This window comes from Tursiops truncatus, chromosome 2 (genome assembly GCF_011762595.2).
Source record: "Tursiops truncatus isolate mTurTru1 chromosome 2, mTurTru1.mat.Y, whole genome shotgun sequence".
Taxonomy (NCBI): domain Eukaryota; kingdom Metazoa; phylum Chordata; class Mammalia; order Artiodactyla; family Delphinidae; genus Tursiops; species Tursiops truncatus.
The window spans coordinates 147,518,106-147,538,002 of record NC_047035.1 but is presented as its reverse complement, the minus strand read 5'-3'; the positions used below and the strand labels follow the sequence as shown (position 1 = coordinate 147,538,002).

Genomic DNA, 19,897 nt, shown 5'->3' with positions numbered 1-19,897 from the left:
CTGCATAAAAAACAGAGGTGCTCCCGATTTTTGGAATAACTTCCTTGACTTCTAACTTATTAAGGGAAAACAGAAAACCTATAGATGAGGGAGACACATCTTAATGGCATTTTGATGAAATCAAAGCAAGTCTTGCCTTCTTAGTTCTTTACACTAATATGCAAACTTTTAAATGTAACTGAAGATATAATTATGAAATCTAGACAATACTCACATGTTTTTGAAGAGTAAGGTGAGGGAGTAATCGTGGAGAATTTCTGCCCTCTGGGAACTGAATGTGCCCCTGAGGCCCATGCAAGGTGGGTGACGAGGCCTCCTGGTTCGAGGCAGGGCTGAGGCAGGCAAGAAACGCCAGGCAGAGCCCTGCCACCTGCCGGGGCTCCCAGGACAGGTACCGCTCCATCCACATGGGTGAGAACAGAACGGTGAACAGGCAGCTGCAGCCAATCCTAATTTGCATTCTCCCATGGAAAACAGGCCTATGTTCTCTTACTGCAATTTTTTTTCAACTTTCAAACAAGCTTAGCTGTAGTAAGAACAGGACAAGCATCTTATGAAACTCTGAGGAACTTTGGCAAATGCCTGTATTTTGTCAAATTGTTAACTCCCTTCAGAAATTTTGGGGTGGTGATGCAGGAATGGAGAAGTGTAATGTGGATCGTTAAATTATAGTATAACAGATAGAAAATATAACACAATTGAGCTTTTAAGTCTAAAATTAAAATTTTTTAAGTGGGCAATACTATAATTAATTTGTTTACCTTCTATATCATTGTGATGTTCAATAGCCATTAACAATGCTTTACCAAAGCAAAAACATGAAAAAAAGGCAAAATAAAAAAAAAGAGAGACTCCTAATAACAACACTTTTACAACAGTAGTTACAGAACATGGATTTTTAATGAATTTCATACTGCATTGAAGACACTGAACACTTAAAAACAATTACATCAACACAATGAAAACAACTGCTTCTACACAACACTAATAAATGCACACCTTCTCCCCAAAAGAAACTTTTCACAGATTTAAGCAACAGATGACTTACATAGGATTCTTCAGATTCCAAAATAGGTACAGATTTTGGCTCTGCATAAGCTGATGTGCAGTGGTTGAGAAAGGGCGCCCCTTCATCCAACAACATACCTCTCGTGAAATTCTCCATCAACACAGTTTTCAGTAACCACCCATCTCTTTGTTATTAAATGAAATTCTGACATGTCGGCACATGGACGAAACCAATTCCACTTCCAAACACTATTTCAGATATGATCAAGGCAGCTGGTCACACAACTTCATTTCAGGCACACACATGCACAAACCTGCGGACACTCACACGTGCACACACACACACTCACTACCCCCATCTCCTTCACGATGCCTGAAGACATCCCTCTCAGCCATGGCAGCGGGTCCTGCTCCTGAGAGGGGCCGAGCCCTGGGCAGGAACGGGGAGGGGGCAAGGGAGACACGGCTGCAAGCGGAGCCTCGTCTGCACAGGCCACGTGGCCGCATACACACGTGTTTACACGCTTCCAATTTTTTAATCCAGCAGAGATCTGGTTCTTTAATCTGGCTTAGCGACCTGCAGACATTTCCCAATGTTTCCAAAAGTAATTCTAAGACACTCAGACGTGAGACTGAAGCAGAAGAGGAGCTGGCATGTGCGGACAGCCCTGCTGTGGAGACCCCAGAAGGGCAGGCGGCAGCCTGCGCCGTCCTGACCCTGGCGTTGGGGAATGTCAGACTCTAATAACCAGCTCTTGAGCTGCTGTTGTTATAAAGCTGCCCTAAAACTCTTGCTGTCTGTCCCTCGCTCTGGTTCTCCCCGGCCCCAACCTCCTGCCCAGCCAGGAGTCATCTCAGAACCAGACCCGACGACCCAGGGCAAGAGGCCTGAGATGGTCTACCGCAGGCCCTGAGGCAAAGGGAGCCATGGGCGAGGCACCATCTCTAGGGACGCTCTGCCCGCGACACCACAAAACGGAAGCAGTGACCAGGACTGGGCCATCACGATCATTTCCAATGTCACCCTCCAGTGCCTGTCCCAGCGCTGGCCTCCAAGGGTTACATATGTGAGGGGGGGCACTGAGATGTCTCGTTATCAGACTGTAACTCAACAAGAAACATGGCTCACGAACACCAGGTAGAAAGTCCCAAGAAGGCGAGACTGACAGACTCCCTGGCAGAGGGGGCACCGAGAGCCACCCGCCCCCTGGGAGCTGGCAGCTAGTGAGGAAGGAGCCTTTCCTCTTCAGGTACGTGGGCTGCGCTGGCCTCTCCTGCCTTCTGAACGAACTCATGTTCCAGCTCTAGATCAAAAAGTGCATGAACCAGGTAACAGTGACACCCCAAGTTTTCCAAATACTTTGCTTTTGAGGTAGTACTCATTTATTTGCATTATTAGCTCTCAAATACCACCCAGAAAGTGAACCCACTTGGAAACATGCAAACCCAAGGTGTAGAAAATAAATAAGGTTTGTTTTCAGGCAGCAGGGCCTTCTAGAAAGGTCAAGTCACATTCAATGGATAAGTCATTTGAAACTTCTAAAAACTGTTTATAACCATAGCTATAAACTAAAGTGCTTTAAATTTTGCTTAATACCTGGAATCAGTGATTAGAATCATTATATTTTAGAATTTGGTAGCATGAGACTTCAGGAGATTGAAATGATTTTCTATAAAAAGAGCAGAAACTCTTTCTTTTCAAAATAAACTATCCAAATGTTGCAGATTCAACATTCTATGCTTTTTTTAACTTCTAAAATCCAAGTTGATTTTACAGAACTGTAACAGAACACAGACGTGAAGCTGAGTTAACACACGCTGGAACCCCACGCAGACCTGAGCATGAGGTCCCTGCTCGCTCCTGCCAGGATAAGGCAGAAGCGGATCATCGTTCCAGAAACGTGGAGACCACTGACACCTCCCAGTGAGAACAGGGTTCATGTTTCACTTGCGCAGACACCACGCCCTCCTGTCACCCCAACACACCCAGGGACTCAACACCAACAGCCGCGGGAGGGGCTCCACCTCTACGGCCCGTGATGCCAACACACACAACACAGAAATAAACAACAGGGGCACACTCTGGACGCTTCATGCAGGCTGGGTACAGCTTGGAGAGAGCACACATCTCCTGCTCAGCATCCACCACCCACAGCAACGGCTCCCCAGCGCCAGGCGAGCCAGCAGTCGCAGTCCCTGGCTGCCGAGGAGCCTCAGAGCGGTGCCCTCACTTCTCCTGCAGCAGTGCCGGGATGTTGATGTTCCAGCCGATGGCCTGCCGGTCAAAGCCGCAGGTGAACAGATTGCACACGGGATGGTCCTCACTCCAGGCCGAGCCGCACACCATCCTCCTGTGGCCCTGAGACCAAGCACACAGCACAGTCAGAGCAGGGCTCCCCAAGCAGGACCAGATGAACCACACACGCCCAAACGACCCAACGGAAATGAGAGCCATGAACACAATTAGTCCAAGTGACACCTCCTGTGTTGCTGGTGGAGAAGCCTCCACGAAAAGAGGGGTCGGAACACGGATGAACTCATTGAGGCTCACCAGCGCCTCAGGATTCTTTCTTCAAGAAAAGGAGTCAGGGCTTCCCTGGTGGCGCAGTGGTTAAGAATCTGCCTGCCAATGCAGGGGACACGGGTTCAAGCCCTGGTCCGGAAAGACCCCACATGCCGCGGAGCAACTAAGCCCGTGCGCCACAACCACTGAGCCTGCGCTCTGAAGCCCACGATCCACAACTCCTGAGCCCACGTGCCACAACTACTGCGCACCTAGAGCCTGAGCTCCGTGACAAGAGAAGCCACTGCAATGAGAAGTTCGTGCACCGCAACGAAGAGTGGCCCCCGCTCGCCGCAACTAGAGAAGGCCACGTGCAGCAACAAAGACCCAATGCAGCCAAAAATAAATAGATAAATAAATAAATTTATTTTTTAAAAAAAGCAGGCAGATCACAGTCAACAGGAAGAATACATAAATGGTCACTTTGGAAATTTTTAATGAATAAATGAGGCTGGGTGACGTGGGAAACAGTAAATAAAATTTACTCAAAGACCCCAAATACCACTTTAACAAATAATCGGCTCAGGTAATAAAGGAGCTAGAAATATACCTTTGGTGCCAAATAAAACAAGGATAAAATAGATGGCCTTTCAAGTAGATTCCCGCCACCTTCAGGGATTCAGTTAAATATCAGAATGTTGGAAAAAATATTGCAGATTACTTGGAAAGTTTATAGCAGATACATACACTAACATGTTACTATAACATTATACAACAGGTACAAGAGGTAGGATTCAGAAAAGCTGACAGAAATTCTATAAGTAAAAGAAACTCTCGGGACTTCCCTGGTGGCACGGTGGTTAAGAATCTGCCTGCCAATCCAAGGGACACAGGTTCAAGCCCTGGTCCGGGAAGATCCTACATGCCATGGAGCAACTAAGCCTGTAAGCCACAACTACTGAGCCTGCGCTCTACAGCCCGCAAGCCACAACTACTGAGCCCCCGTGCTGCAACTACTGAATCCCATGCTCCACAACAAGAGAAACCACTGCAATGAGAAGCCCGTGCACCGCAACGAAGAGTAGCCCTCGCTCGCCACAACTAGAGAAAGCCCGTGCGCAGCAACAAAGACCCAATGCAGCCAAGAAAAAAAAGAAAGCAAAATAAATAAATCTATTTCACCTACCACTTTAGGAGGAAATTAATTCAAGCACAACAGAATTCTACAATTCCTACAAGGCTGAATGTTTACAGATAATTAAAAATGAAACTGTCTCCATGGAATTAGTACCACGAAGAACTGCTTGGAACTCCCTTTCTTGAGGGAGAAGATTCTCAAAGCCATGAAGGGACCTGGGCTCCTGGGTCAGAACACAGACCTCACACGCTGTACAGCTGTTCTATTTAACACTCAGGCCCACCTAAGAGAAAGAATCCTATCCAGTTAAGGTGCAGCTTAGGTGCTGCATCGGTGATACCCAGCAGTTCGCAAATGTGAAGTTGCCTGGACAAGCAATTCATGGCTTTGTTGGGGTGGTGAAGCTTTCCTGAGTTATTCTAATTTCGTGAGCAGTTTGTCTATGAAGTGCACTCAAAGAAAACAAAGCTCCACAACTAACTTGGGACGGTACACGTAAGAGCTGCAAAAGGGAAGACACGGCTTTGTCTGAAGGACAGAGGACCTCTGGGAAGCTGGTGCCACTTACAGCAGAGATGTCTTCCCTGTCTACCAATCTACCTGCCAGCCTGCCTCCAAAACCGCCCTGGGCCCGCGGCTCAGCAACTGCTGCGAGGTTTTTCCCAGGACAAGGCGGAGGAGCAGCGGAGGAGACTGGGGGTGCAGACACACTCACTGATTGCAGAGTCAGGCACAGACCCTGTTGGAAACAACAAGGGACTGGCTGACCCACCACACAGCTTCCACTGTGAATGTAGAAAAGGCTGAAGGAAGCCAGGGAGAGACTGGTGTGTGTGGGCTCCATGGAGCAGAGCCTGCAGGTGTTGCCCAAAAGCAGGGGCTTCATCCACTATAGCTCCACCTGCTGCCCCCTGGCGCTAAGACTGGGCCCTGAACTTGGACTTGCCCAGGTTCCCAGATGCCCCCCCCATATGCTGACTCAGCAGGTCTGAGCTGGTGCTGCGGAGCCCCAGGCTCCCCAGCGAGTCCAGCTCCTGCACTGCACCGTCCGAGATGAAACAGGAGCAACCCCCTGCCTTACGAGAAAGTGCATCTAAATGGAGACATGACCGCCACGGAAAGGTGCCCCCAGGACCCACGACCACTGCCCCCACAGGACAACGACACACGCCTGCCCGGAGGTGAGTTCAGCTGCTGTGCCCAGGGAGTTCTGAAATGCAGCGGGGAGACCAGGAACTGAAAGCCTGATTATCTCAGTTTAAACTTAAAAGCTGCTGCTCAGCTCAGGTATCAGGCAACGTTTCCAGCTTTCAATTTTATGCACTCCAAATACAGACTAAGTACTTCCAATGGAAACCCAGCAACCAAAGACTTAGTAAGAAAATGGGGGTAAAAATCGTGAATATTTTTCTATTGACTATCTGTTGAAATTATGTTATTTCAGATGCATTTAGTTAAATAAAATACACTGTTAGAATTAATTTCTCTCTTTTTGTGAAGGGCTATTGGAGCACTGGACACGCCCAGACTGGCTGGGAGTTCCCATCCATCAGTGATGCTGGGCCCAGGACCCCAGGCTCCCTGTGAACAGACTTGGCCCCAGCACGTACCTGCCGACTGCTGCGTGGGAGCCTCGCCAGCCGCACGCCCGACATGTCAAACAGCCTCACCTGGCGGTTGTCGTGGGGGAGGGCAATGATTTTTTGGCCAACACACACATTGATCCTTCAAAGAGATAAAATCAGGTTACATACAAAACAATGACAGCACAAGTTTCTGAGTTTATAGACTATGATGCAGTAAGGGATTTCATACTATTCACACTTCAAGGCAAATCACACCAGCAAACCACAGGTATTATCTGCCTAGGGCATCAGGAAACAGGCCAAGTTCCTTACATGTAACTTACATGTATGTACTACTCAGTGACCTTTGGCCATAAATGGCTCATTCTTATTCTTACAAAGCTCAATACACCAACATGATTTTACACCTAAGTTTCAGTATTTATAGAATACTGGATATGCATTAGAGAATCAATAAAAAATACTTTCCCCGGAGTCTAAACCACTTTTCCCAGGGCTCTACCAAGTAAACACAAATTTACATGAAGCAGACACAAGCCACAAGGCCCCCTTCAAGCCACACTAAGGGTTCACATGAGGAGGACCACTGTCACCTGTTGATGGCAGAGTCCGTGCGGATGGTCGCGATGGGGGACCTCATGTTCTTCAAGTCCCAGACCTTCACGGTGCGGTCGTCGCTGCCGGAGACCACGTTATCTCCTACGGTGAACACAGCAGAGGTCACGGTGCTGCAAGTGAAGGACACAGGGTCAGAACCTCGTCAGGAAGTTCGCGTCCACACTGCGTAACAGACAGATGCTCTTGCTGCCAGAGGCCCTGGCAGGTAGGTGGAGATGTGGACGCTGCAAGTCGTGTACCCCGCTCACTGGCCCTCCCGCCTAAACCTCCACTGGGCATGCAACCGAGCACAGCTGACCTCTCCTACTCAACCTCAACTTCTCCACTCAACGGAGCAAGGAAAGGCTCCCAGAAGAGGTGGACTAGATGAGACAGAACCTGCCAAAATCTCTATACAGCAGACGATTAAAAAAAAAATCCATCCCAACTGCAACTTTCAATCAATTTAATCAGAACACGGGAAAAAATTTCATTCCAACAAGAACAAAAACCAGTTTAAAAAAAGATATGAACAGACTCTTCTCCAAGAAAGGTTTACAAATGGCCAATAGGCCCATGAAAATTTGCTCAACATCATTAATCATCAGGGAAATGCAAATCAAACCACAATAAGCTATCACCTCACACCTGTTAGAATGGCTGTCATCAAAAAGACAAGAGATAAGTGTTGGGGAGGATGTGGAGAAAAGGGAACCCTTGCGCACTATTGGCGGGAATGTAATTGGTAAAGCCACTACGGAAAACAGTGCGGAAGTTCCTCAAACAATTAAAGACAGAACTACCATGTGATCCAGCAATTTCACTCCTGGGTATTTATCTGAAAAAAACAGAAACACTAATTCAAAAAGACACATGCACCCCAATGTTCATAGCAGCATAATTTACAATAGCCAGGACATGGAAGCAAACTAAGTGTCCATCGACAGATGAATGGATAAAGAGAACGTGGTGTATATATATATATATATATTATATATATATATATATACACACGCACACACACACACACACACACACACACACACACACACAATGGAATGTTACTCAGTCATGAAAAGGAATGAAATCCTGCCACTTCTGACAACGTGGATGGATGGAGGGCACTATGTTAAAATCAAAGGCCACGTGCGCCACAGGGAGAAAGGCAGAAGTGAGGGTAAATCTGAATAGCAACCTGATGACCCACCCGAACTCCCTATCTGAAGAACAAGGACACCGTAAGGGCTTGAGCAGAAACGAGATGTTGCTGCCCCTTAGGGCCGAGGCACAGCACTGTCTGAGCAGCTCGGCCATTGGCCAGGCTCTGGGGGCAGATCCCTCTGCTGCCTGTGATTTCTCTGTGGACTAGAGGCCTCAGGAGGTTTGGCCAAGTTAAATTTCAGTTAACATTCTGCTAAATTAGTGGGAAAAAGTCCCCACAAAAGCTCGTCTAACTCTATGTTAATGAAATGCTGAAAGACGTCAGGTTTTCAGTAAATCACGACCCTGACAGGTATTGTAGGGCATCAAAGGGAGAAGCTGGTGAGGCCATCCTTCTAAAGGCCCCTCCGACGCAGGTCCCTCAGGGGCGGGTGGGAAGGCTCGGCTCCGCCAAGCTCCCACTGCCTCATTTATCTTACTGCCGAGAGCAGCTGAGTGTGTGCCTCCAGCTGATGGCGCGGCACCTACTCACCACACACACTGCACAGCCTGGAACGTTCTGCTCCCTCCATGGGCCTCAATCAACAGAGCGTCCAGAGAGCTCGTGCTCCTCTTTAGGACTGACAGCTGTCCCCCCACCACACAGAGACATGGCTGCTTTGTGTAACACTCTGCTGAAATTTTCCAGCAAAGTAAGGAAATACATGATGTGGAAAATGCCAGCCTGGGAGACACAGAGGCAGCGAGCGACTCCTCTGGCTCCACGTTGGGCAACGTCTGCAGGGCTCCTATCTCTAATTCTTAGGACGTAGCTTCCGACGGAGCAAAGTGACACTTTCCCACCTGAAGTACAAGCCAGAGGAGCAAGTGCTCCAGAAACAGGGACCCAGGCTGAACCTTTGTGGCTCTTCCACCTTTGGGGAGACCCCAGGAGGCATCGGGTGGCTCTCGCCTGCTTAGGATCGCGGCAGGGCACGTGAAGTGCAGTCCCACAGACGTGACATGACACACGGACCAGAAGGCCTTTCCGCACCCGCACGCAGGAGACCTGTTGTGACTGGTGCTGCTTGCAGGGGCTCGGGCCACCGCCTTCCTTCCTGACCACTGGCTTCCAAGCTGTGCCTTCCAAGCTAAACGTCCCACAGAGTAACAAGTCTTCGGCAACACCCAGGATCTCAGAGAGCACTGCCCTTCCGATCAGGAGTGCTCTTCAGAAGTTAGAGACTCATGTCTCCTGTGTTTCAAGATCTCTGATGCCTGAATGAGAAACAGAAAACTCATCTCCAAATGAAACACACTTCTGGAGAATCCTTGAGGGCCGGCTCCCAAAAAAGCAGACCCTGAGATAAAAAACATTCAAAGGAAAAGTCAGTTTTGCATCACACATAATTTTTCAGGACTTAAAGTCCAACTGCTCCTGGAAGAAAGCAGGTAGCACACATAGAGTGTAGGGCCTCGGTCTCACTTGTTATTTTCTCTCCAGCCGCCCTCTCCAGGGTCAGTCGAGAGTTTCCCAACTCACCTCGCGATGGGCCTGAACCACAGAACTGCTTCCTCAACAGACTGCACGCCTCTCGCGTGCCTGGTCCTGCTTCCCACAAGAGAACACGCAACAGAGGGGGCGCGTGACAACGTCCCCATAGCCCACGCTGGCGGAGGACACAGGTGCGCTGCAGGGCCGGGCTCTGTCCTAACACCAACACTCCCACCAACGGCACCCATGCCAGAGCTCTGGGGACGTGCCCGCCATGGCCACAGAGAGGGGCTCCAAGGGGTGAGTCAAAACAGCACTGCTCTTACTAGGCTAAATTCTCCTCAGCATTTTATTAACCGAATTAATAAGAACCTTCTCCACAGATTATTCAAAGATGACAGGTCCACACAACCTGATTTAAAATGATTACAGAGAAGTTAAAATCAGTAAGGTTGATATAATAACTTCACACTTGCAGTATCAAGGGTCACGACTCTGATTTCCTTTCTGTGAAACCTGGTCGTGATTTCATTCTTACCAAACAATGTAACAGTCAACCATAAGTCAGATTTGAGTGCTGCAATTATATCAATAATTTAAAGAAATCTGAGAGGAACGTATTCCACTTAGATGAGGGGGGGGGAGTGATCTCCCTCAAGTTTTTTAACGCTCCATCCCCTGATTTTCTGAGTCCAAGAGTTTATCTGCTTACATGCTCATCAATTAATAGCCACTGTCCCAGTATCAATGTGACATGATTCTGTGCATAAAAATTGGGAAGTAAAGAATTTCAAAGGTTTATTTTTTAAATCTTCCAAAAGGAAACCATCTGTTCATAAGTTTTGAAAGTAATATGATATAAACAAGCCCTATTCATAAGATAAAAGTCAGAAATATATTAGGAACTACAAGATTTTTACTCTCAAACATGTTAGTAGATTGGCCCTAAATTGCAAAGTTGGAGCCAGAGGGCCCAGCCTGGGTCTGTGGGGATGGTCCGGGGCTGGAAAGGCACCTCTTCTTCGCTGGTAAAACAAGGAGTCCACCCGAAGCGTCTCTCCCACCAGAGCGTGGGGTGACTCCCCTAACGCTGGACAACAGGTGCCAGAGGGTCCTGACAGCCCGAGGTCGTGTGCAAATGTGCCTCAGAACCATGTGGAGTTCCCAACAGAAGTGACACAGGCTGCACGGAATATGACGTGTGTGCAGAAACATATACATGCACGTGTAAACGTGTCTGTCCAGAAGTGTTACAGGCTGCACAGACCGTGATGTGTGTGCAGATACATGTGCGTGTGTGTGTGTGTAACGTAAGCCAAGACTAACCTCCCGCCGTCACTACCACCTCCCAAAGCCAGGCTCTGCCCGGCAGCTGCCCCCTCCCCACGCTGCTCACTGCTCGCCGTCGCTCAGGGGGTCCTGCCAACACCTGTGTCAGGTCCAGACGTGCCTCGGGTAGGTCTCAGTGAGGCTGTAATGACGCAGTCGGGAAGGTGTCCATCTGTGTGAATAACCTGACGATGCTGCTCTGGGTCACCTCAACGAAAAGTGAAGCAATCAGCTCACAACAAAGAGGCATTTAAATGCACTAATTTCCTTAAGTCCTTATTTTTATTAGTTACTAATCAGCCCTTCTTCAATGAGGAATTTAAAAAGGATAAATGGAGAAATATTCAATCTCCTCTTACTTTTCAAAACTATCTCTTGAATTTCAAACAACTTTTAAATGTATCACCAGGGATCAGTAACTAAATTACTGTATATCCACTACCTACCTCTAAAGCCAAGGTGAGCGAGCAAGAAGGAGATGGCTCCTCAGCCGCTGACAGAAACACTCCCAAGATCTTTCCACAAAGTGCCCACGTGTGCGAGGTGCACACGCCCACCCGGCAGCTGCCGCGCACCACCACTCATGCCCTCTGCCCATTTCCATGACAAGACAAACATCCACTGATTCATAACCACTGCAGTCAGATCACATTTCTGAGACCATGGCTGCTACTCCAGTCTCTAAGAATTTGAGCAGAGTCTTTGGGCAAACAGAGCTGAGAAAATCGGAAACGGGGCAATTTATGGGGAGTTCACGCTGTCAGCCTTGGTTTGATGGTAACCTCAGATATCAACCATCTATTGCCAGAAATTACGTAAGTCTCTACACTTCCCCAAATGAAACTGTTTTCAATCTACCCAAGCGAACAGAAGACAGAAGCAGACTCCCAGGCATATGGAGAAGGGGCTGTAAACTGGGGGAAGTTCAGGTTCGAGTTCTGAGGCCCCTGTGGTGCCCCGGGCCTCTCCTTCCTCCAGCAGTCATTGCTACCCCTCTTCCTCCTCCTCATCACAGACGAGGGCTGAAGACCAAGACCAGGAATGACAGACTCTCAGCCCAGCGCAGAGGTCTGCCAACCACCCCTACCTGCCGCCGCCTCCAGCACAGGCCTGCACACATGCTGTGTCGCTGACCAAGCACAGAATTCAACAGTTAAATCGAACCACCACCCAGTTAAAAGTATCACACTGTCAAAACACGTTTTCTCTTTAAAACTTAGCATAGGGCTTCCCTGGTGGCGCAGTGGTTGAGAATCTGCCTGCCAATGCAGGGGACACGGGTTCGAGCCCTGGTCTGGGAAGATCCCACATGCCGCGGAGCAACTAGGCCCATGAGCCACAACTACTGAGCCTGTGCGTCTGGAGCTTGTGCTCCGCAATGAGAGGCTGCAACAGTGAGAGGCCCGCGCACCGCGATGAAGAGCGGCCCCCGCTCGCCGCAACTGGGGAAAGCCATCACACAGAAACGAAGACCCAACACAGCCAAAAATAAATTAATTAATTAATTAAAAAAAAAAAACTAGCATAAAGAAAACTGTCAACAGCACGACACAAAATTCAAAGCTACTTTCACCTTCGTAAGCATAAGATCTAGAATTTAGATCTCTGGGTATCTGGCAAGAGAAGCATATGAAAATGTCATAACTTTAAAGCAATCATTATAATCTCTAAACTTTTTTAAACCAAGTTTTTGTTAGATGCCATGTCTTATTTTCTTTAGACAAGAAAGTACCTAAGTTCACATTTGGGGGATGAAGTTAAAATCATATGAAAAGAATTAAGGCAAAAAAGAAAGAAACAAAAAACTTTGCATTCTCAGATATTTTACCCGCGTTGAGCTTATTTCAGATATTTTCAATGCCAGAGCTTATTCGCACGTGTAAATACTGTCAGCTGGGTACAGACTGGAGTCATCGGCCACCCACAGGGGAAGCTTAATGACCAGTGACTGCCTCAACTGTCAGTCCCTTTTTATAGCAATTGAAACAAAACAAAATGAATCTAAAAAACGGGGGGCGGGGGGGGGGGTGGCGGTGACGACTCTACCAAGCTCCACAGGAGGCAGCGGTGCTGGGAGGAGAGGGATCAGGAGCCTCCCTTTAGAGCAGCAGTCCCCAGCCTTTTTGGCACCAGGGACCAGTTACATGGAAGACAATTTTTCCACGGGGCGGGGAGGGGGGCGGGTTTGTTCAGGCGGTAATGGGAGCGATGGTTCAGGCGGTAATGGGAGCGACGGGGAGCAGCAGATGAAGCTTTGCTTGCCCGCCGCTCGCCTCCTGCTGTGCGGCCCGGTTCCTAACAGGCCGTGGACCCATACCGGTCTGCGGCCCAGGGGTTGGGGACCCCTGCTTTAGAGGACAGTCTACACGGGCATCTCTCAAGAGCAGCAGTGGTTTTAACCTAAGTATAGGTTTTGTTATAGTAGAGCCACTTTCAGGAACGTCTCTGTATCCACAGCCCACAAGGTCAAAGTCCAGCCCCACCGACTGAGCACAAGGTACGCAGAGCAGCCGAGGCACTGTCCCCACCAGGCTGTCTTGAAGTGGCTCACTCCCTGAGTTACACTGTCAGGTGGAAAACACATGAATACATAAGGATTTAGCTCATTTCAGATAAAAAGCACTGGATTTCAATTCCAGCTGATGACAGAAATACATAAGACAGAAACTGCCAAGAGTTGAAATTCCTATGACATTCCAAATTTTTCCAATTAAACATTTCTATTATTTCCAAGAATAGCACACATTACAATTCCCACTATTAGGAAAAGTTTGTCATATAAGGTTTCTAAAATTACTTTTCATGCAAACTGGTACACTTTGGGCCACTAAACGCTAGTCTAATAATACAGCCCCCCAATTCCACTAAGTAAATCCTGTTATGTTAAAATTCCTAATATAATGAAAAAATTTCATAATACAGAGTGAAAATAAACATAACATACCAAAAAAGAAAAGGGTTCATTTTTTGTCTTTTCTAAAAATTTATGAGGAAAACCTTAAAACAGACCTTCCATCTGGGAGCCCTCTCTACCCACCAAAAATAATGCAGCACAAATCTCAAGGGGACCCATTTGACTACAGATTTTTATCTTTCAGTGAAACCCTACTTTCTCAAAAAGGCATAGGGGACTTCCCTGGTGGTCCAGTGGTTAAGACTCCGTGCTCCCAAAGCAGGGGGCCCAGGTTCGATCCCTAGTCAGGGAATTAGATCCCACATGCCACAACTAAAGATCCCACACCCAGTAACGAAGACCTGGTAAAAGAAAATGAAAAGGGAAAAAATAAACTCTCCCCCAGCTCCCAGAGAAACTGGACTGCAGAACTAAGCCAGTCATGTTGAAGCCTATACCACTACATCTTGCCTTAAGAAAACGCAACACAGAAAATTCAAATTACCCATATAGGTAACTGAATTATTCACATTATGAAAGATGTGAGAGTCTAACATACTTTACTAAAGAATTTGTGCTGAGTTCCTATAAATGAAAATATGCCCTAAGACAGGCTTTTCCAAAGTGTGTTCCACATCATAGTAATGTGAAATATGTGGTCACGTAATTTTAAGAAATACAGCCTCTGTTTAAGTGACGATCCACTGAAAACATTCCACGTGGACATTTTAGGGCGACACAAGGAAAGAACAGCAATGCTCCAGAGAACAGCACTTCTGAGTGTTGCTTTTAATGTTCAGAAAAGAATCGGGTTAAAAGGATCAAGAAAACCATCCCAGAAAACTCAGTCACCTCCCAGCCCAGGAGCAAGCTCTGCAGGCATTGAAGTGAGCTCCCGAGAGGACATCTCAACTGTCTCTGGCTGGAAGTGCAGGCAGGACAGCCAACGCTGGGGCCGGTGGACAGATAGGGACAAGCACGGGGGGTCATGGGCATCCCTACAGATGTGAAGGGAGGCAGGACACCCGGAGCTGCTTGGAGATGTGACTGATCAAAGTGAACAGCGCTCCCTCTACTCTGGTTTTGATAACGGACGCCTTTTCGTGGGTCCACACTTACATCCCCGTGCAAAGGGAGTACATTCCGTGGATACCACGTGTCATATGGCTCGACCCCAGAAGACCCGTGCCAGACACAAAAAGGCAGCAGTCAAGTCAGGGACTAGGAAGAGTCCTTAACTGAAAGCCTGTAAAATGTCTCACTTCCTGCTTTTCCAAACTGCAGTCATTCTCAGAGGCTTACAGCTGATTAACGTGGGATGGTGGTTCCAAAAGGGAGAGAACAGCCTGCAGCCCCATCTGCTGACCACACGGCCTGTAGCCTCTGCAAGGCCTGTGGGCCCCAGTGCAGCCACAACCGTAAAGTCGACAGGAAACAAAAAAGCCAGCTCCTCACCCAGCCCACCAATTCACGAAGGCTTGAAAAAAGGTGAAGATTCCCCTTCTCTGACACTTACTGCAGGAAATTAGTACCAAAGAGAGAACTTTTTAAAACTGATGTTTGTATCTACACATCAACGAAATATGCTAGCTCATCCTAACAGAGCAAGAAAAGAGAAAACGTAAATACTCTAAGTAAGAGCGGTACTTTACGTATATTCTATTACCATCCAAAAGCTCCTGTGTCCTCGTAGTAAAAGTGAACTCAAGCGTGAACCGACGTCTCAGGTCGGGGTTGGGAGAGGCCCCCAGGGGCGGACCCAGCACCCTGTCAACTCTAAGCCACTCCTGATCCCATTAGAGAAAACAAACCTAAGAAACTGTGTCACATACTGGAAATAAGTCCTTCATCCCCAGTTACACTCCTCATGTCTCTCTCCAAAACAACCGTCGTTTTACACACCTACCAGCTGCAAAAACAGACCAACAACTAAACAGGTATTTTAAACATGACACAGTACTTGCTACCCTCCACAATCAGAGAAGACAGGTGGGAACAGGCCACTGCTACCATGCTCTCAAAGCTACACCAGGCTCTTCCATCGACTCCCAGTAAGACAAGTAAGTTCTTGGCTTTTTGTGCAAAACAAAATAAAAACTTTCAGAAGTTAAATAGAGCAACTGAAAATAGAATGTGACCAAAAGACCCTTCAAATAACATGGAGACAGAGCTCCCTGGAACCAAATTCAGAGTCCGGCAATCTTGAGGACTCTGCTTCGGTTTACCCACGGACGGGCAGGAGGCCATCAGGACTCATCGAGTCCTCACCGTGCTCCACACTCACCAGGGGAGCCTCCTGGATTCTGCCCCCGCAGGTCTACCCTACCCCGTGCAGCAGGGGAGGCTCAAGCGAGCAGGGCAGAGGCCCGTGCGCCACAAGGACTGCCTGCCCTCCATGCGAGACTCCTCCACCCGCCCTGGATCTCCGGCCAGATTCTGCTCGGTCCAGGACCACCAGCAGGGCCAGCTCAGTGAGGAGACTGGGGCGGACAGCACAGGGTGAGTCTGGACAGACGCCTGCCGGGCCAGGGTGGCAAGTTGGCCAAGTGAGGGTCTCGTGGAAGAGGAGCCATGGGGCGCTCGGCGGTGAATCTGGCACAGCCTGAGCATCGCTCATACTCACGGCCACAAAGGCCCATCACCCTAGAGTAGGGGGGTCCGCGAGGCTGCACTAACTCTCAACCATGCCAATGAATAAAGCGCCAGCTTACGCAGGAAGAACGGACAGAATCAGCAAAACCATCCTTTCCCAACTCTCAAAGGAATAACTGATTCAGGCAAGGACCCTTGATGACATCAGACCTTTCACTGGGTGGAAGATCGCTGAGAAACAAGATGCACCTCAACGTGTCAACCCTCACGGTTGCGGGGACACCTGGCAGACACTACCTGTGGTCCAGGCCAGCGTCCCCAGTCATGCAGTGATGGGTGGGACGCGGCACACACAGCAGTGGCTATGAGACTTCCGGCAGAAAGGAAGCCGCAGAAGAAATGCAGAGGGTGCATGTTCCACATGAGACTGGCTTGCATTCCACACACAAACTCGACGTCACAAAAAATAATGATAACAAAATGGGTGGAACTGCCCCAGATTAAAAGAGACCAAGGAACATAGTATCTAAATGTAATGAATGAATCTCAATTAAACCTTAAAAAAACATAAAAGATTCTCTGAGGACAACAGGGATAAATGTGAACATAGGCTGGATGTCAGAAGCTGTCACAGGCTGTTTTTAATTTTTCTCAGGTGGAAATGATACCATGATATTTAGAGAATGTCCTTATTCTCAAAGACACAGCCTCAGCCAAAGAAAGTACGAGTGCGTGCTGTACATCCAGCCCTTTGCACATGTGTCTGCAGAGACAGAGGCAAATGTGGAAAAATAAAAATGGGTGATCCTAGGAGAAGGGTAATTGGGGATTTGCTGACTATTCTTTCAACTTTTATGTTATGCTTAAACTTTTAAAATGAGAAACGTGGAAAAAAGACGTGCAGACTAAGGAGTAGGGCTGTGTGGGCAGAGTCCTGGCTCGCCCAGCGCACTGTGACCGAACGGTCCCTTCTGCTCCCTGGGCCCTGAGTGACTTGCCTGAAAAGCAGGGAAGAGCAGCTGCTCCTGGGCCCCTGGGCACCCCAGCAGGATCCCCCCTCCACAAACAGGACCGGCCACAGGAGGTAGGGACTTGGGGGAGCCCGGGGTCCCCATAGCAGGAGCACGCCCCTCTGACAGATGACGGCCTTCCCACTGAAGCCCACACTCAGCCGGGCAGTCCCTGGGGCTGCACACACCAACCTCTTGACCTCGAGCTGGGGCTGCACACACCAACCTCTTGACCTCGAGCTTCCAGAAGAACACTGTCCTGGCTTCCTTTTGAACATTTATTAATTTTGAACATTAAATCTAAAATTTAGTACCTAACATTAAACACAGAAAATGGATTCGTTTACAGGACTGTGTGACAAAGACGGGAAATCAGACTGGAGCAGCCGACAAGCAGGTTCATCTGCCAAGAAGCGTTCGCTGATATGGCCGCGATCTGGCCTTTACGGACGCACTGCTGTACAGGAGGGACCCTGCAGGACAGCGGGGGCAGGTGACAGGACATGGTTGGGAGCTGCGGGTGACAGGAGTGCCAGCGGGGGCTGCACAGGGCCACCGGGAGAGGGCCAGACTGCAGGCCGAGAAGCTGGGAGGCTGGGCATCACTCAGTGGGAAGGTCACATGGGGTGAGAAAAAGCGTGTGGGGGGCGAGCTGTCGGGATGCAGCTCTGCCCACCAGGCAGAGGGTGGGACGTGGGGACTCTCCCGGAACAGCCCTGCAAACATGCGTGATGTCAAGACTAGACAAGAACGAGCCCAGCGCGAGGACAAGGAGGGGCAGGAAACCGCTCTGCTGTTCACGCCATGACCCGAGCGTTTCCTGGCCCTTCCCCACCTCCTGCCCACCTCCAGTTTCAGGAGGGGACATCAGTGAAATCTTCCAAAATGGAGCTAAGTGTTTTGGGAGAGTAGCCATTCTGAAAAACAGTGGAGTTGGAAATTAACACTGAAAATTAAAATAAGAACCGAGTCTTAACGTCTACCTGCAAAACTTCTTTCTCGAATAGTTAAAAAGAGACATCTAAGCAACTGAGACTCACTCCGTATGGCCCTGGAAAACATTCACGGAGTGGATGGAAGGGTCCCTGAAGTCCCACAGACGGAAAGTCGTGTCGCGGGAGGAGGTCACCACCAGCCGCTGGGTCGGGTGTGTGCAGCAGTGCGTCAGCTCCTGATCGTGCCCTGCGACAAAGACGAAGGGCAGATGGTCACAGGGAGGTAGGCCCCTGCTATGCTGCCGGTAAGAGGAGTTGCGGGAATGGTGTGTGGGGTTGAGGTGGGACCCGTGTTCCTTCCCCTCGTGCATTTGGAAGAGCAGGACAAGTATGGGTGGGACACTCCTGACCCCGATGGCTGGAAGGTCAGGCAGATCTCCAACAGGCCGAGTGTGTAAATAAGTACAGTTCCAAATTCCGTACTTGCAGAATAACCTCTAATAATACACAGGTGGAGCACTCGGTAGAACACAACCTTTATCACTCAATGAGGAAAGGCACTCACCGATAAACACGCACAAAGGCCTGTGATGGGTAGAGCTCTGAGACAGCCCAGAGATGCCCAGCCCTGGTACACACCCTGCAGGATTCCTGCCCTTGTGTTTGGGAAGAACCTGCAAATGCTCTGGTAATCTCGGTACATTTTGAAAGCAAAACAGATTCTGAAGATATAACTAAGGCCCCCAAATCACATGGCTTTGAGTTAATCAAAAGAAAGATTGTCCTGGATGGGCCTGACCTAGTCAGGTGGACCCTTTCAAAGGGTCCCGGCAGAGATGCTCTCCTGCTGGCCTAGAAGAAAGCCAACAGCACATGGTGAGATGCCTCTGGAGTGGCCACGTGGGACTGAGGGCAGCCTCTGGATGCTGAGAACTGCTCCCAGCTGACAACAGGCAGGAAAACGGGATCTCAGTCATGGGCCACAAGAAGAGGAATCCTCCCAAAGGCAATAAGAGGACCCCAGGTCTCAGGTGAGAGCACAGTCCCCACCAACACCTTCACTCCACCCATGACACCCTGAGAACCAGAGGGTCAGCGATGTGCCCAGAACTCCTGACCCAGGGGCACAATGTGATAAATTCATGTTATTTTAAGACATTAAGCATGTGGAAGTTTGTTACAAAGCAAAAGAAAACTAATACAACAACCACATTCAAATATCTGGATACTGCACGTATCTAGATGCAATTAACTCCCCCGAAGATAAGATAAATTTAACTACCAACAGCTCTATTAATCATAAAGGAGCTCTGAAAATCACAGCTGCACCAAGAGAACCAAGAGTCCTTCTAGACGAGACGTCGTCTGCACACAACCGGGAATGCAGTGCCTGCACACCTGTCAGGGAGTGAACAAGTTCCGACGTCTCCACGTCATACAGGTTTGCCGTTCTGTCCCACGAGGCCGTCACCGCCTGCTTGCCCCCGACCAGCCAGTCGGCGGCTATGACCACTCCCTGGTGGCTCTTAAGTGATGTCAGTGGCGCCCGGATGGTGGGACAGTCGCTGGATGCGTCCGCGTCTGCATCGGGCTCGTCCTTGTCGGAGCACTCCACCTCGTCCTCGCCACAGAGCTGCTGCTGGGGGAGAGCAGAGAGGCGGTTCCCTGGGA

At 49.0% G+C, this 19,897-nt stretch overlaps 1 protein-coding gene across 9 annotated transcripts in view; it reads right to left on the bottom strand.

Annotated features, from left to right (window-relative positions):
• WDR37 (WD repeat domain 37) overlaps nt 1-19,897 on the bottom strand; it is a 67,243-nt gene that overhangs the window by 4,744 nt on the left and 42,602 nt on the right. For 4 of the 9 annotated variants that reach the window (XM_033852306.2, XM_033852303.2, XM_033852304.2 and 1 more), the window contains exons 10-13: nt 19,625-19,865; nt 18,332-18,473; nt 6,829-6,963; nt 6,260-6,374 (exon numbers count right to left, since the gene is read on the bottom strand). In XM_033852306.2, coding sequence (XP_033708197.1) covers nt 6,260-6,374; nt 6,829-6,963; nt 18,332-18,473; nt 19,625-19,865 — 633 coding nt within the window. Of the gene's footprint in view, nt 1-881; nt 3,368-6,259; nt 6,375-6,828; nt 6,964-10,863; nt 10,996-18,331; nt 18,474-19,624; nt 19,866-19,897 lie in introns of those variants that run through there. The other 5 variants (XM_073801495.1, XM_019945771.3, XM_073801494.1 and 2 more) reach the window with 5 other exon arrangements.